Raw genomic sequence first — 16913 nt, forward strand, 5'->3', positions numbered from 1 at the left:
AGGTGTGTGCCAAGCTACATTTGCTTTGTTTAAATAAGTAAACAAGGAACGAGTTAGCATCATGTATGTACACACGCGATGAATTTTTGGCGGAAATATTTCATATTTATCAACAGAACGGAGACAGATTTGACGACTTCAAGAGAATAATCTGTATCGACACCTGCTAGAAATTCTGTCCGGGTTAATACTGTTTTAGCTCATTCGAGCTGAAAACTCAAGTGAGCTTTTCTCATCGGCTGTTGTCCGTCGTATGTCCGTCTGTCTGTATGTTTGTTTGTCCGTCTGCCCGTCTGTCTGTACACTTTTGACATTTTTGACTTCTCCAGAACCACTGGGCCATTTTCAGCCTAACTTGGCCAAAAGCATCTTTCGGTAAAGAGCGTTCAGGGTCATCTCCCTTTCAAAGGGGAAATAATCACCAACATGCACAAATAGGGTGGGGTCATTTAAAATCTTCTTCTCAAGAACTACTGGTCCAGACGAGCTGAAAATTACATGAAAGCTTCCTGGTATAATGCAGATTTAGGTTTGTTCAAAGCATGCCCCAAGTTTTGCATATCAATATATAGGAAACAAACTTTAAAAATCTTCTTTTCAAGAACCATTGAGCAAGAAGAACTGAGATTTATATGACAGCTTCCTGATATAGTGCAGATTCAACTTTGTGTTTTTAAATCATGGTCACCGGGAGTTGGATTGGGCCACAATAGGGAATCAACATTTTATGTACAAATATATAGGAAAAATCTTTAAAAATCTAAAAAGCTGATATTTACTTTAAAGATTTCTGACAAAGAGCAGATTCAAGTTTGTTCAAATCATGGCCCCGGGGGATAGGATGGGGCCACAGGGGGAATCAAAATTTTGCATACAAATATGTAGGGAACATCTTTATAAATTTTCTCAAGAACTACTGAGCCATAAAACCTGTTATTTACATGCAATCTTCCTTACATATTGTAGATTTAAGTTTGTTGAAAGCATGGCCCCCGGGGGTAGGATGCGGCCACAAGGGGATAATCAAAATTTGCATACACTAAGCCAGAAAAACGGATATTCAGATGAAAGTGTTTTGACATAATGCAGATTCAAGTTTGTTCAATTTAAGGCCCTCGTGGGAAGGATGGGGCCACAAAGGGGATCAAAGTTTTACATACAAATATAATAACCAATGATCCAGAAGAGATGATATTTTCATGAAAGCTTTCTGATAGTGTTGATGCATGTTTTCTGAAATCATGTCTCCTAGGGTTAGGTTGGGGCCTCAATAAGGGATCAAAGTTTTACATAAAAATATATAGGAACAATCTTTAAAAATCGTATTCTGAAGAACCAATGCGCTAGAAGAGCTAATACTTGCATGAAAGCTTTCTGATACAGTGGTGATACTAGTTTTCTCAAATCATGTCCCCCGGGGTTATATAGGGGCCACACTAGGGGATCAAAGTTTTACATACATAGACATATAAGGGAACAATCTTTAAAAATCTTCTCAAGAACCAATGAGCTAGAAGAGCTGAGATTTGCATCAAAGCTGCCTGACATAGTGCATATTCAATTTTGTTCAAAGTATGGGTTACGTTGGGGTCACAATACTGGCTGATAGTTTTACATACATTTATAGCGAACATCTTTTTTCTCAAGAACCTATGGACCAAAAAAGTTGACATTCACATGAAATCTTCCTGACATAGTGCAGATTCAAGTTTATGAAAATCATGGCCTTATGGGGTAGGTTGGAGCCACAATATGGACTAAGATCTTACATGCGAATATATATGGAAAGTCTTCAGATATGGGCCACGATGACTCAGGTGAGCGATGTGGCCCTTAGCCTCTCGTTGTCATTTGTTGTCGACTTTTGATATTTGAGATGTACCAATCGGTGATATACCATGCTGATATGCTGAGAACATAGGCGCCTGGGTCAAGGATACCGTTCTATAACCTATATGTAAACAATGGAGGAAATTCAAACCACGAATAAATATTTCTCCCTGATCTATATTGTCTCTTTATAAATTTTTTCATGTTCCTGGAAGCTTAAATACACGTGTCATTATCACATAACACTAATTTATCCACGTTTTAAAAATGTCTTATCCCACTGATTCATAATATATAACAAGGCTTGCAACTCAATCTACCCCTTTCCGTACCCCATGATAGATATTTGTCGATTAAAAGTTATTTACACTGCTTACCAGCTAGTTGCAGGGCCCCATTCACTCCCAGTGATTCTTCTTTAATAATTAAAATCCTCTAATAACAGCTGTCTCTCCATTGTATATTTTTAATATTTTTTTTCTGTCCAAAGTCATCTCATTCAAATCTCTAATCACGGAAGTGCGTAAATAGTACAAAACTCGAAACGGAATAAGGGATATCCGAATTAATCTCGAGTTCCGAAAGGCTATGTAAACCCCAAAGGATGTCGAGAGTATTGGAGCTCTATCTAACAACAGCCTAAACTATCCAGGTTTTATGAATTCCAAAGCAATGCGACATAAAAAGAAATGACAACAAAATAAAATAGGTACCCAGAAGTGAACGAGGGGGTAAAGGGCCAGTTCCTACCACCCCCCCCCCCCAACTAGGATCTTTTTCTTTCAGTTTAGATTAGTTTCACTACCTGTCTTATACGTTCCCTCCCCTCAATTGTTGTTTAGGTGAGATGATTAAAAGAAACCAGGCACGTAGAATCGAGGGGGGGTGGGGTTGCCTCCACCTTTTTTTTTATAATGACCATTATTTATGGTTTGTATATAATACAATTAAATATATTGTGTGACCCCCCCCCCTATTTTTCACAGCAGCAGTGGAATAAGAATCAAGTTCTAAAATAGTTGTAAAACCCTCTACTCACCCCCCTCCCCACCCCCTCCTCACGGAGTATAAGAAATTAAAAACTGCGAACTTCTTTTTTATTTGAGGCATTATTCCCCATTAATTTTCTTGATGTATTTTTTTCTTTCTTTCTTTCTTTCTCTCTTGTTATTGTCTTTGCTTGTCAAGATTTTTATTCTTTCTGCTGCTACCGGTCGTGAGAGTTCAATGGTTGAGCTTTCGCTTTGTAACCGGGAGGTCGTGAGTTCGAGCTCCGATTCTTTTGCCAAACACTCGGCATTTAGAAGTGAGAATCACGGGTTTTTCAGTTTAACTCACCTACAACTGGTGATGCCTCAATGTGAGTATAACATTCTCGACGGGAAGTAAAACAGAAAAACCAACACTCTTCTTGCTTGCCTCCCCCTCTTGAAAATAGGGGATACATTACTGAAAGATAATTAATGTTTAATGGAAGTGAGAACATAATTTGTAATTTGTCTGGCACATACCACAATTGTCAAAGCTGAGGAGGTAGTTGGAGAAAAAGTGGGAAAGTTGCCACCCCCCCCCCCACCCAATATATAAAATAAGTTCTTTAATATTCACTTTCGTAATCCGTGTGTGAAGATTTTACTGCTATTTCAGGATATTAAAGCATACATCCCTTTCATTAAATTCACTACTCACTACTACTGTTGAAAAGGGGGGGGGGACTCACGTCACCCAATATGATTTGCATTACAATATAACAAATACAGCGCCAATACTCTCGAAATCCTCTGGGGTTTACATAACCATAGCCATCTTTCGGAACTCGAGATTAATTCGGATATCCCTTATTCCGTTTCGAGTTTTGTACTGTTTACGCACTTCCGTGATTAGAGATTTGAATGAGTTGACTTTGGACAGAAAAAAAAATATTAAAAATATACAACGGATAGACAGCTGTTATTAGAGGATTTTCTCAGTGGGATAAGACATTTTTTAAAACGTGGATAAATTAGTGTTCTGTGATAATGACACGTGTATTTAAGCTACCAGGAGCATGAAACAATGTATAAAGAGACACCATAGATGAGGGAGAAATATTTATTCGTGGTTCGAATTTCCTCCATTGTTTACATATAGGTTATAGAACAATATCCTTGACCCAGGCGCCTATGGCTGAGAACCATGAATAGTGACCTTTGATCTTGAATGCTCACACAACTTTTGAATCGTTTAAGGCAACATTCCTCAAGCCGATGTATTGTGTTTTTAGTTTGTGGCGTTGAATTCTGTAGATATCTAGATAAACACAATGGTGAATATAATGTTATAACGAGCATATAATCTACGAAATGTTGACATTATGCGAGATTGTTGGAAACCCTGCACCATCAACGTGTTTGTAAGTAGTCTGCTTCGATTTAAAAACTGACCAAAAAAAAAAAGCTGAAATCATCCCGTGTGTCATAAAGTTATAAAGTTGAGTTGTTAATTTGCCGTTAATATCTACTTTCAATAAAATAATACTTATGCATGTACATTTTGATTACCCATACACTTAAAATTCTGACAACATTAAACGTTATAAGACGGTGCTCTATATACCACATCACCTATTTTGTTGGAAATCATGGACGGGTCGACTATTGAGGCCCATGAGGCCCCTGAGGTCATTTATATTTATTTTGTGATAGCGATACAATTGTGAGCAGCATGTTGTTTACATTTACTTTATTTATGCTAGCGTGTCGAAATGTCCTACATTGTGACGTCGTATTTTTTTGCCTAACTCCAGCCGGAGTATGTAAACTCAACCCTTGCATGCTAACCAGTCACAATTCGCCGTAGAAGTGCATATGACATAAATAAAGGATACGATTTGATGATATAATTCAAGTAGGATAAAGGGGGAAAGGGTGATATAAATGAATTTTATAAAATATGCGTAAATATGCTTCCCTTACAGTAGATATTAGGGTTTCTAATAAGGTCAATATGTTGGTTTTAGTTGGAAGTGGAAGGAAATCTGAGCATCCGTTTTGCATACAATCTATGCATTGAGGATCGTAGGTCAGAGAAGAGAAATCAATACATCACCACTGTTTTACTCGAACACCCTAAATATATTACGTGTGGTTTGAGATCAAATATTTTTGGAGAATTCAAACTAATATCGATTAACGTGTTTTTCAGTCACACCTTTGAAGAAGTTCACGAGAAAAGTAAGTTCTACTGGGCGCTTCTTCAAACGGACTTCTTGGAAGAGTACAGCGTGAAGAGCATCTTCCCAATCCATTTCCAGCTGTTAGTGTTGCCCGTGTGTCTGGTCCACTTTCTCCTCTGGATCCCAGTTTGCTTCTTACGTTCTGGATTTAAAGAATGTGATTGTAAATCGAAATATGAACGAGATGCCTACCGTGACTTAGATTTCGATGAATACGATAACGACGACGACGATCATCTCAACAATTGTCCGATGTTTGTCAGAGGTCAGTGCAATCAAACCAAAGTGCTTTATATCACCGTTGAATTCACGATGTCAATAATATTAGCTGAATGGCCGTAGATAATTCTATTGATAGGAAGGAATAATCATATATGAATTAGGTTGGTCCGGTCAGCACATTACCATTAGATCGATCACCACATTAACTTTAGTCCGGTCAATATATTAAAGTTGGTCTGGTCAGCACATCAATCTTAGATCGGTCATCATATTAACATTAGATCGGTCAACATGTTAACATTGGTCCGGTCAGCACATTAATCTTAGATCTACCATCATGTTAACATTAGATCGGTCAACATGTTAACATTAGGTCGGTCAGTATATCAACATTGCGCGTTGAGCTCGTTAACATAAAGTATCACAACTGTACATGTAAATAGAGTTTTTTGCAAAATGAAGTGTGGTTGCCTATTGTATACATATATTAGACTAGGTATATTTGAGGTAAACAGTTAATAGACACCTAATAATATATATCTAGGGTACACTTACTTAATAGCCACATATATTGAATTATCTGGTATCCCTGTATAACACATGGTCATATGAATTTGATTGATTGATTTAATAGTGTTTAAAGTCCCTCTCGATAATATTTCACTCATATGGCGACGTCACCACTGCCGGTGAAGGGCTGCATATTTAGGCATATGCTCGGCGTTTAGAGCCATTGAGCAGGGAGAGATCTTTATCGTGCCACACTTGCCGTGACACGGGACCTCGGTTTTCACGGCCTCATCCGAAGGACCGCCCCACTTAGTCGCCTCTTACAACAAGCAAGGGATACTGAGGACCTATTCTAACCCGAATTTGAACTAACATTAACGTTAGACCACCATCATAACAGAAATACATACTAATCAGATATGATTTATAAGGTAAATCTATAGCAGTAGAGGTTGATTATATGTTTTAAAATGCATGTACACAAAGTATGTCGTGCGAAAATAATTAACTAATAAATGCTACTGAGGAAATCGATATTCATTTAAACCTTTAATACGGTATGTTCAACCGGTCGACAGCGAATGTTTACTTTTCTAGGCACATGATCCCACCTTTGCAATATCCTAGGGTCCGTGTTTGTTCCACTATTAATTTTGTATTACTTGTATATTGTGCGTTATATTTACCATCCATGTGATGTTGTCGACATCAATACCACTGCGATGTCTTTTAACGAAACATTGGTAGTCACATGAGAGGTGAACATGACGAACAGTCATCACATGCATTTTACAATTTTACTTTTTCAGTCTTCCTGTACGACACAAACTATGACTTGAATTTGAAGGCAACACGAGAAGCAGAGGGACAGGCTGCCCTCAAGGCGTCGGGGTAATTTTCAGAAATGTCTGTATAAATATAACATCGGGTAAATTTCAGTTTTGCGCAAGCTGACATCAATCATTGTTTGAAAATGAAGTCCATTGATGGCCATGTCTTTTTCAACAGAGATAATGGCAAAATAGTGAAAATATATTGACGACTTTGAAAATCTTCCTCTCAAGAATCACTGGGCCAGAATAGCTTTAATTTACATGAAATATTGAACATTGTTAAAATGTCTCTCGGGGGTGAGATGGGTCACTATAGGGGATCAAAGGGAAATAATTGAAAATCTGTTTTTTTTTTGTTCCAGAACCACAGGTCCAGAAAAGAGTTTACATTTTCATAAAAGTTCTCTGACATAGTGCAGATTCATGTGTGTTAAAATAATGAACCAAAGGGTAGGTTGGGGCCACAATGGGGGATCAAACACATAGGGAAGATATACAAAAATCTTCTTTTTAAGAATCACTTCGCAAAAAAACTTTACATTCACATGAAAGCTATGTAACATAGTGCAGGTTCATGTTTGTTAAAACCATGGCCCACATTCTTATGTTGGGGTTAGAATAAAGGATCAAAGTTTTACATACTAATACATGTATATCGATAACATATTTGAAAATTTTCTTCTCAATAATCACTGGGCCAGGAAAGTACAAATCTACATGAAAACGTCCTGACACAGCGCAGATTCAGGTTTGTCAAAATCATAATCCCTGGGGGTAGTATGGGCCACAATAGGGGATCAAAGCTTTACATACAAGTATATAGTGAACATCTTTAAATAATAGCTAAGTTTACTCAGGTGAGCGATTTCACACATGATCACCTTGCTTAACAATGTGATACATCGTCATACATGCTGAATAGTTTGTATACATTTTATTTTTAGTGATCTGGAAACAACAGACGAAGACAAACTAACGGTGAGTATTGTCGGAATATGAGTGTAGAAAGATAGTACGACCATGCACCTATACTTACGTAAGGGTCGTGTCATGCTTATATAGCTTAAATATACTAGTAGAGGATTCGTTTTAAGCAGATATGTTTTGAAATCACAAGTTAATTCTGAACACAATGAAGCAGTTTCTAGTATTTCTCAAATCTCATTTTGTTCAGATATGATGTTTTTTTTATTAAACAATCTCTATTTGTAAAGAAAAATGGCACGATACTTCTTTACATATAAGAAAATCGTGAGTGTTGTATCTCACTTGCAACACAGCAACTGAAATTCGAAGTTTCCCTGACAATTAGAAATACCCTATTTATTAAAAAAAAACATAACTACAATTTTCAAATCGTGTCCGTGTCACAGGAACCTTGAATTACTCCGGATAAAATCCGGTTTCTGCAAACAAACAAAAAGCCAATACATAAAGAGTGGTAGAAAATAAAACTGACGTGTTAAATGCTGGTACTATAATTAGTCTTTTCGTAAACAGGTCATCCAACGGAAGATAAAGAACCAAAAGAGGATCACGGTCAACATTGACGGAAAAACCTCGAAGGTCAGTTCTCAAACGTTCGGGATATCTTTGTTCTCATTGCAAACTACTCTGCTGACAATTATAGAAAAGTTGGATGACTCCATGGACGTGTGCAACGCGTCCGATGTTTTAGATAGATAAAAGGTGAAGATAACCAACAATGATCATTCTCATAACTCATATAATGTAAAATTTATACGGTACCAATTTTGATGCACCAGATGCGCATTTCGACAAGTTATGTCTCTTCAGTGATCCTCAACCGAAATGTTTGAAATCCGAAATAACAATGAAGTTTTAGAGCTATTATAAGCAAAAACAGTGTGCCAAGAATGGAGTCAAATTCGTCCAAGGATAAGAGCTATGCGTGAGTGAGATAATCCTTAATTTTGAAATGAATTTCTAAATTTTATAACAGTAATTTAATATACATCCGTATTTTCAAGCTAGTAATGAAGTAATTAGTTACTGGGCTGTAGAGACCCTCGGGGACTTACAGTCCACCAGCAGAGGCCTCGAGACAGGGGTCATAATGTAAAACTTATACGGTAACAATTTTGATGAACCAGATACGCATTTCGACAAATTGTGTCTCTCCAGTAATGCTCAACCGAAATGTTTGAAATCCGAAATAACAATGAAGTTTTAGAGCTATTATAGGCAAAAACAGTGTGCCAAAAAAAGTGGAGTCAAATTCGTTGAAACATAAGAGTTATGCGTGAGAGAGTAAGTAAGTAATACAAAATAGAAAGATGGGCAACCATAAATAGTTCAATTAACGAGTCTGCATTCAGAACAAAGGATGAACATATCAACCAACCGAAAAAAATGTACTTTTTATAATAGATATGAGATGTTAAGCACTAATTTGGTCTCAGTAAAATAGTGGTAATGTGGTTCGCCTTGTTACGAGGAAATTCTGGAATGAATTCCCCTTTCTAACAACGCTACAAATCCAAGGTGTTCAACATATATAGTGATAGTTTCGACTCAAATCACGAAATGACAAACTTAAATAAACAGTTGACAATTGTTGTATCCCTGACAATGACGTATGTTTTTATGCTAAAACTCGTACATTTACAGGTTCTTCAAGAGATGAAACAGATGAAACGCGACATAAAGAATTTGTATAAAGCTGGTGAGTTTATTATGACATTAATGAAATTGATTACCATCTCTTAAAATGTTGGATTCACAGCAAACTTTAAAGGGGCATGAACACGGTATGAAATGAAAATCTTCCAACCCCCATATTTTTAAAATTTACAATATTTAACTAAAGCGATTTCAATGATCAGCAAATATTTGAATGTCAGTTGATGAATTACAGGTGAGATGCAGCAGGCACAAATGTCTATCATGTAAACATGGCTCGTTCCATGTGTTTGTCTACATTATAAATTGCTTTGAAGAAAATATGTATAAAACAAAATGAAATGTGACAAACACTAGAAACTGTTTCATTGCATTCAGATTTACGCAGTTGTGTTAAGTAGAGTCATAGAAATATGTCAGGGAAAAAAACACATTAATAAACTGATCTCGACAAATTCTGTAAACACAACCCTTTTATACAAAAACAATATTGACCTCCCATACATCCATCAGACCGACAGTCTCTACATCAGCTGTGTATCACGTGATCAAATATCAAGATAAAATCATACCGTCTTTTATACGCCCGTCTTTAGACGGGACGTATTATGGTACAGCGATGTCAGTACATCCGCCCGTCCGTCCGTTCGGGGTTTTCTCTTTATAATTTCATTTCCCTGTCACATATCATGCTGAAACTTGCAGTGTAGCTTCTTTGTGTGCCACTCTAGATCATACTGTAAGTTTGATTCATTTCAACCTTTTTCCCAGGAGTTTTGCCCCTTTATTTGGAAATTATTATTATATGGAGGGTAGATAAATTGTTTTCCCTCCTCCCACCCACAGTTTTCAAGTGAGATCCTTCTTATTTTGTGGAGTGTTTGTATGGGTATTGAAGATGTGCATGTGGGATGGATTTTGGTTTTCTACAGTTTTTTGAGAAAATTACAGGTTGTTGAACTTAGTCTATTTGGAAATAAATATTCTATTGAGGGTACATAAGTTGTCCGCCCTACTCCTCCCACAGTTTTCAAATGAGGACCTTCTTATTTTGTGGAGTGTTTGCATGGGTATTGAAGATGTGCATATGGGATGGATTTTGATTTTCTACAATTTTGAGATAATTACAGGTTGTTGAACTTAGTCTATTTGGAAATGAATATTCTATTGAGGGTACATAAGTTGTCCGCCCTACCCCTTCCACAGTTTTCAAGTGAGAACCTTCATAATCTGTGGAGTGTTTGTATAGGTACTGAAGAGGTGCACGTAGGATAGATTGTGATATTCTACATTTTTTTAAAGAAAATTACAGGTTGTTGAACTTAGTCTATTTGGAAATTAATATGCTATGGAGGGTACATAATTTGTCCGTCCAACTCCTCCCACAGTTTTCAAGTGAGGGTCATCTTATTTTGTGGAGTGTTTGTATGGGTTTTGAAGATGTGCATCTGGGGAAGGATTTTGATTTTCTTCCATTTTTGAAAAAAAATACAGGTTGTTGAACTTGGTCCATTTTGAGAAATCTCGATTTTTTTTTAGCTAAGACTCTTTGTTCATATGAAAATTTATCACAGCCTCATGATGGCTGATACTACCTGAAGCAAAGTTATACAACTTATAGCACAAGAAAAACACCCTATGTAAGCATTTCACGGGCGTATTATGTACCGTTTGTGGTACTCTTATATCAATCATTCCATCTGCACAATACCCAGACACAATGTATCAATGCAATTTGAAGTTAATATAACTTCGAAGCATATTAATTTCTTAATTTGAAAAGTGATGGTGGGAAGTTTATTGAGACTTGTAACATGTCTAATTTTTTGATTTGAATATGTAATGTGCAGCGAATTTTGTATATACGAAGTTGAATCTAGCCTGAAAAACATGTTTTCTGTTGAAGACACAACTTGCTATCCTAACTTTTATTTTGCACCGAAGTTCACATCACATAAATCAAGCATATTTCACTCAAAAACCTCGGAGTTCCCTGCCGATGATGATTTTTTTATGTACGGAAACCCTATTTATGCAAATGAGTCCATTGCGAAAGTCACTATACGTGCATATTAGGGGCGATATCAAGATCACAAAATGATATGGATATTGCTTTAGCATGTGTGTTATATAAGGAAGAAATTGAAACTATTTCAATATCAACGATATTAATGTAACCAGTTTTGACAGAGACTTTTACACGATTGCTGTTTATCGTTTGACAGAGTTGGTAAATACCGAAAAAAATATTTTGACATTTTCACTGTGACGTCGTGTAATGTACCAGTGCGGTAACGTACATGTATGTACAGCACTGGTATTTATGGGGAACGCCTTAACTCAGCTGCGTAACTTGTAAATTGAAAAAAAAAATCTGCTTTAAATGAAACTTTTACTAGTATATTCAACCTATATCAACAAATACATTACACGAGTCCTGTTTACATAACAAAGAATTGTCAGCTATGTAGGTATCTTGCAAATCGACCACTGACATTAATTTTTTTGTTTGAATTATTATTCTTTAGTATCACCTGACACAGCGCCAGAGGACAAGATTGATACAGGTATGAATATGAAGAACTTAATAGATAAAAAAAATGCCACTTTATCAATGTTGTTGTGTCTATGTGCATGAAAATCAGAAGCGCTAAAAACATATCGGACAGTGTGCAAGCAAATTACACTAAATAATAAATTAATGCTCAATTTCGTGAATGTATGACACCTGCATAGCAAAGTACTGAGGGACAAACACTATTTATTCTTTATTACGTAGTTTGCTATATCCAATAATTCCATATGTTTTAGATCTGCAGAGAATGAAAGTCACTCAAAGTATGAATATATTATAGGCATGTTCTTTGTAACCGTGTATTATTGTAAGCGTGTATTCATTATAAGTGTGTTCTCTGTAACCGTGTTTTAATGTAAGTGTGGATTCATTATAAGTGTGTTCACTGTAACCGTGTTTTAATGTAAGTGTGAATTCATTATAAGTGTGTTCACTGTAACCGTGTTTTAATGTAAGCGTGAATTCATTGTAAGCGTGTTCTCTGTAACCATGTTTTACTGTCAGCTTGAATTCATTATAACCATGTTTTAATGTAAACGTGTATCCATTATCAATGTGTTAATTATAACCGTGTTTACTGTGAGCGTGAATTCATTATAAGGGTGTTAATTATAACCGTGAATTCATTATAAGCGTGTTCTATGTAACCATGTTTTACTATAAGCGTAAATTCATTATAAGCGTGTTAATTATAACCGTGTTCTTTGTAATCATGTTTTACTGTATTATTATTACGAGTCGCAAAGCAAATGTAATCCTGATTGTGTTAAGGTTTAGGAATGCTCCTACTAATGTTTTCCCTTTCTAAAGGATTACACGAGTGACTGATGGCGTGTGTATCACTTACAATGTTAACCTCTAATGGTTTCCCTTTCTAAAGGATTACACGATTGGCTGATGATGTGTGTATCACGTACAGTTTTAATCTCTAATGGTCTTCCCTTTTAAAGGATTACACGAGTGGCTGATGATGTGTGTATCACTTACAGTGTTAACCTCTAGTGTAAAACCCGTCTGTTGTATGGTTCGATTCCCCTAGACTTAAGTTTGGGACACTTTATTTACTCAGTTTCATTTGATTATGATCCGCATCATAATAATAGTTGTTATTATTATTTACAATGATATCTATAATTGTTATTATCAAGGCATTCCATCTTCAGCTCATTTCTGTTCTTCAAATGATTCTTTTCCCTCTATTCTTTTTCTTTTCTTTACAAATTCCGTCACAAAAATTATTCATTCGATTTTCATAAAACATTCAGGTATCATTAAACATAGTATGAAAGGTGAAGATAACGAACAGTGATAAATCTCATCACTCTTATAAGCAATAAAAAATAAGAATAAACTTTATTTCTTTTTGGAATTTGGATAACTTTTGGTTCAGGAAAATGACGATTTTCTGATTTTAAATACCATTCTGTGTACAAATCTCCTCAAACAGTAATTAAAATAGGAAACTGAAACCTCTAATGTAGACACATGTGTCATACTGCTTTACAAAGTGTTAGAGCCCTTTGGGGTTTAAAGAGGCACTATTAAAATTTATATATTTCCACCATTTTCTCTGTGGTGTCTTTTTAACGGTTCAAAGTTTGTTAAGAAATGTAGAGTGAATACTGTACCCAATTACAAAGGCATTTATGTGACACCAAAATTGGATTTAACATTGTTTTCTCTTCGCTAATAAGACCACAGCATTATAATGCATTGTGTGAACAAAGCTGTTTATGATAAGGAAACCTATCTCACAGTGAGAGCTTCCGTAAATGGGAGTTTAAAGGGCTGACACTCTGCATTTGAATTCAGTATATTTTGTTATCGAAACCGTAGTGGACGAGGAAACAAAATTTAGACGCTGTGAATGTTCTCTTTCTAAGTATCTGGTATTAGAAAGTAAAGTCACTGGTCATTCTGAAATGATGTCAGATAGGGGGGGTCACAGTGAATTCTGACACGATATCTATTGAAACCTGACCACTATGACCCTGAGCGTCATGATAATTAAAAATAGGGAATTTCATTTCAAACTTTTGACAAAATTCTAAAATGTTCTCCATCAATTACTTCTATTGAAGTCCCCAGGGTACCACACGTCTCGTGTAATCAGACACAGGTCTCTTCTTTCTTCAATAGTTGGACAATGTTGGGTCGAAGTAGTTTCCTGTTCACGGTTATAACGGGTGGTGACTAGTCAAACGTTATCTATGATGAAGATGGTTTTTGGTATCAATTATGTTTAAATCGTCTTTGTATTCACTGTGAAGCAGTGTCATTAGAACGGCCAAACGAAGAAATATAACCCACATCCACGATATATAGTGTTCTGTTATTTTATGTTTCTCCCATTGAGGGATGGTAAATAACATAACTGCGCTTTGATGAGCCTCAATTTATGCATTTCATTGCCGCCAACGCAAGCCTAAGCAATGAACTGATCGATTTATAAACATACGTCTATACCTAATAAGAAAGTGAAAGAATTCCACGAGGAAATGAAACCCAAAATAACAGAATAACAGACAGTTAACAAGGAAACCAAATATAACCTGGCGGTTCGTATAAACCTAACCCAACGATAATAAAATATTCTACAGGAGATGCTTACTGCTCCTTGGCCCACCTCTGATTCCACCTCTGTTATATGCAGGGGTCCATGTTTACTAAATTCATTATTCTGTATCCCTTAAGGGAGTTATATTCGCCTTTCATCTATAGTTATACCGTATTTCGTTACAGATTAAAAGCATCATTTGATCCAGAGCTTTTTCTTCTACACCTGCTACACAGAAATGCGAAATCCGAATGCACCAAATTCACAGGGAGATTGCAATACACACCGAGGCAGTGATCTCCATGCGGTACAAAAATCTCCAACGTGTGACAAGTTTATGCTTCTCTTTGTCAACAGTCAACACGATAACAATTTAAAAGAAATATTTATATTCCCATTCAAGTTTCAAAAGGAAGTCGGTCATTATGACAATGTGTTGTTTCTCCTTAATATAAGCCATGTTCAATAACAATAACAATTGTGTATATTTGTAGATGATGGTTTGCTATGTTAATTTACTTACTTTTCAGATGATTTTTTTGTGTTTTGAGATGCTTTTATTTTTCATTTCAATTTCTATAAGATCTGTTTATTATTTTGGTTCATTTTTCATGACACATACCGAGTCACAAATGAATTATGTGTGTGTTAATTTGAATAGTAACTGTGCAGTCGTTTATGTTGTATTCTTTACTATCTTTTTGTTATCAATGTTATTATCATCACGTTTATCAGCTTACCTGATCTGAAAGTCCAACTGAATATTCTAATCACATTTTGTCCGGCGTCTGTCCTAATGTCCGTAAACTTTAAGCTTGAACTTTGAGTTCTTATCCAAAACAACAGGGCTAATTTCAACAAAACTTGCCACAAACCATGTTTGGGTAAGGGTGATTCATGTTTGTTCAATTGAAGTGCCAACCCCTTTTTTTAAATAGAGATAATCAAGAACTAGTATAATGTGGTATCTTTTGAAAATATTCTTATCCAGAACTAATCGACCAATTTTAATCAAATTTGACAGAAACCATTCTTAGGTCCGGGAAATTTAATTTTGTTGAAATGAAAGGATATGGTCTCTCCAGGGGGAGATAATCAAGAAATGGCGAACATACAGGGGTCATTCAAAAATCTCCTTAAGAGTCATTCAGCCAGAACAAGTTTGAATTTATATGAATTATCTTGAAATAGTGAGGATTCAAGCTTCAAATCATACTTCATGGGACAACAAGAGGGGATCAAGATTGCCCAGGGTGAAAAATAAGATGAGTTATTGTATTTTTCTCTCAATAACAACCGATGCTATGGTTAGTCATTTTGATATGCAAACATTCCTAGGTAGTGCATATTCCAAATTGTTGAATTTGTGGTCCCTGGGAGTAGGGCGAGGTCATATTTTCCAATATATATAGGACATGTCTTTAGAAATCTTACAGCAGGACTATGGATACTCATATTGATAAGGCAATCGTCCTCAGGTATTGCAATCTGAAGTTTGTTCAAACCATGAGCCCGGAGTGGAGTGGGACCACAATAGGGGATCAATGTTTTAAAAGGGATACATAAGACATTCTCCTCAAGAACAAGAGGGCGTCGACTACTTATATCAATATACAAACATCCCAAGGTAGCGTAGATTCTAATATGTTTGAATTATGGTCCCAGTGAGTAAGGTGAGGGAATCTAAGGGGATCAAGTTTTACATCGCAATCTATTGGAACACCTCTAAATAACAGCAGGGTCATGAATACTGATATTAATATGCAAGCATCCCCAGGTAGTGCATCGGGAGGTAAGGTGGGACCACGATATGGAATCAAAGTTGTATACATAGGGAAACATCTTCTATAGCATAATTTCTTTCTTGATACATTGTATAATGGCTAGGTTGGGGCCACAATCTGGAGTCCAATTCCATTGATCAGAAAATATATTGTAAAAAATACAATAGCTAAAGAACAACAAGCTGGATGATGATAAATTGGTGAGCGATGTGGCTGTTATTTTCATAAAGGAAGCCCCGACATGTCTTCATGTGTAAGAAATGTTCATCTTTTCCCCGATTCATACAGACGTTTTACATGAAGTCAAATAATAAAGAAATATTACACCGGTATAGGAATATCTTAATACAACTAACGGTTGTTTAGGTTGACCCATATCAAATCTGTTCCAGGGTCAAATAAACAGTTATTATCTTAGGACTTAGTATACAAACGATTTGTTGTTCAACTGACTTTTCTTCATGCTGAAATATATGTTTGAAAAATATATGCTTATATCACTATATTACCCGTTCTACTTTTGAATAAAACTATGAAATGTTAGGATGTTGTGAATTGACACTCTTCGTAAAGCATGGTATCACAGTACGTAAAAGTCATTGATCAGGAAAAGTCTGACTTTGCAGATGTGGATTGGAAAGCACGTGATATGAGTAGCTAATGAAAATGGTACAAACAGTCATCAGTTTGATAACAGACAACACGTCACACATGCGTAATATTGACTGCAAGCCGCTCAACAGAT

At 36.0% G+C, this 16913-nt stretch overlaps 1 protein-coding gene across 1 annotated transcript in view; it reads left to right on the forward strand.

Annotated features, from left to right (window-relative positions):
- LOC125662445 (uncharacterized) overlaps nucleotides 1–16711 on the forward strand; it is a 62636-nt gene extending 45925 nt beyond the window's left edge. The window contains exons 34-40 of the mRNA XM_056148061.1: nucleotides 5014–5309; nucleotides 6586–6667; nucleotides 7554–7587; nucleotides 8110–8175; nucleotides 9241–9295; nucleotides 11781–11819; nucleotides 14570–16711. Coding sequence (XP_056004036.1) covers nucleotides 5014–5309; nucleotides 6586–6667; nucleotides 7554–7587; nucleotides 8110–8175; nucleotides 9241–9295; nucleotides 11781–11819; nucleotides 14570–14574 — 577 coding nt within the window. The 3' untranslated portion in view covers nucleotides 14575–16711. The remainder of the gene's footprint in view (nucleotides 1–5013; nucleotides 5310–6585; nucleotides 6668–7553; nucleotides 7588–8109; nucleotides 8176–9240; nucleotides 9296–11780; nucleotides 11820–14569) is intronic.
- Nucleotides 16712–16913: the final 202 nt, after the last annotated feature.

Source organism: Ostrea edulis, chromosome 8 (assembly GCF_947568905.1).
Source record: "Ostrea edulis chromosome 8, xbOstEdul1.1, whole genome shotgun sequence".
Taxonomy (NCBI): domain Eukaryota; kingdom Metazoa; phylum Mollusca; class Bivalvia; order Ostreida; family Ostreidae; genus Ostrea; species Ostrea edulis.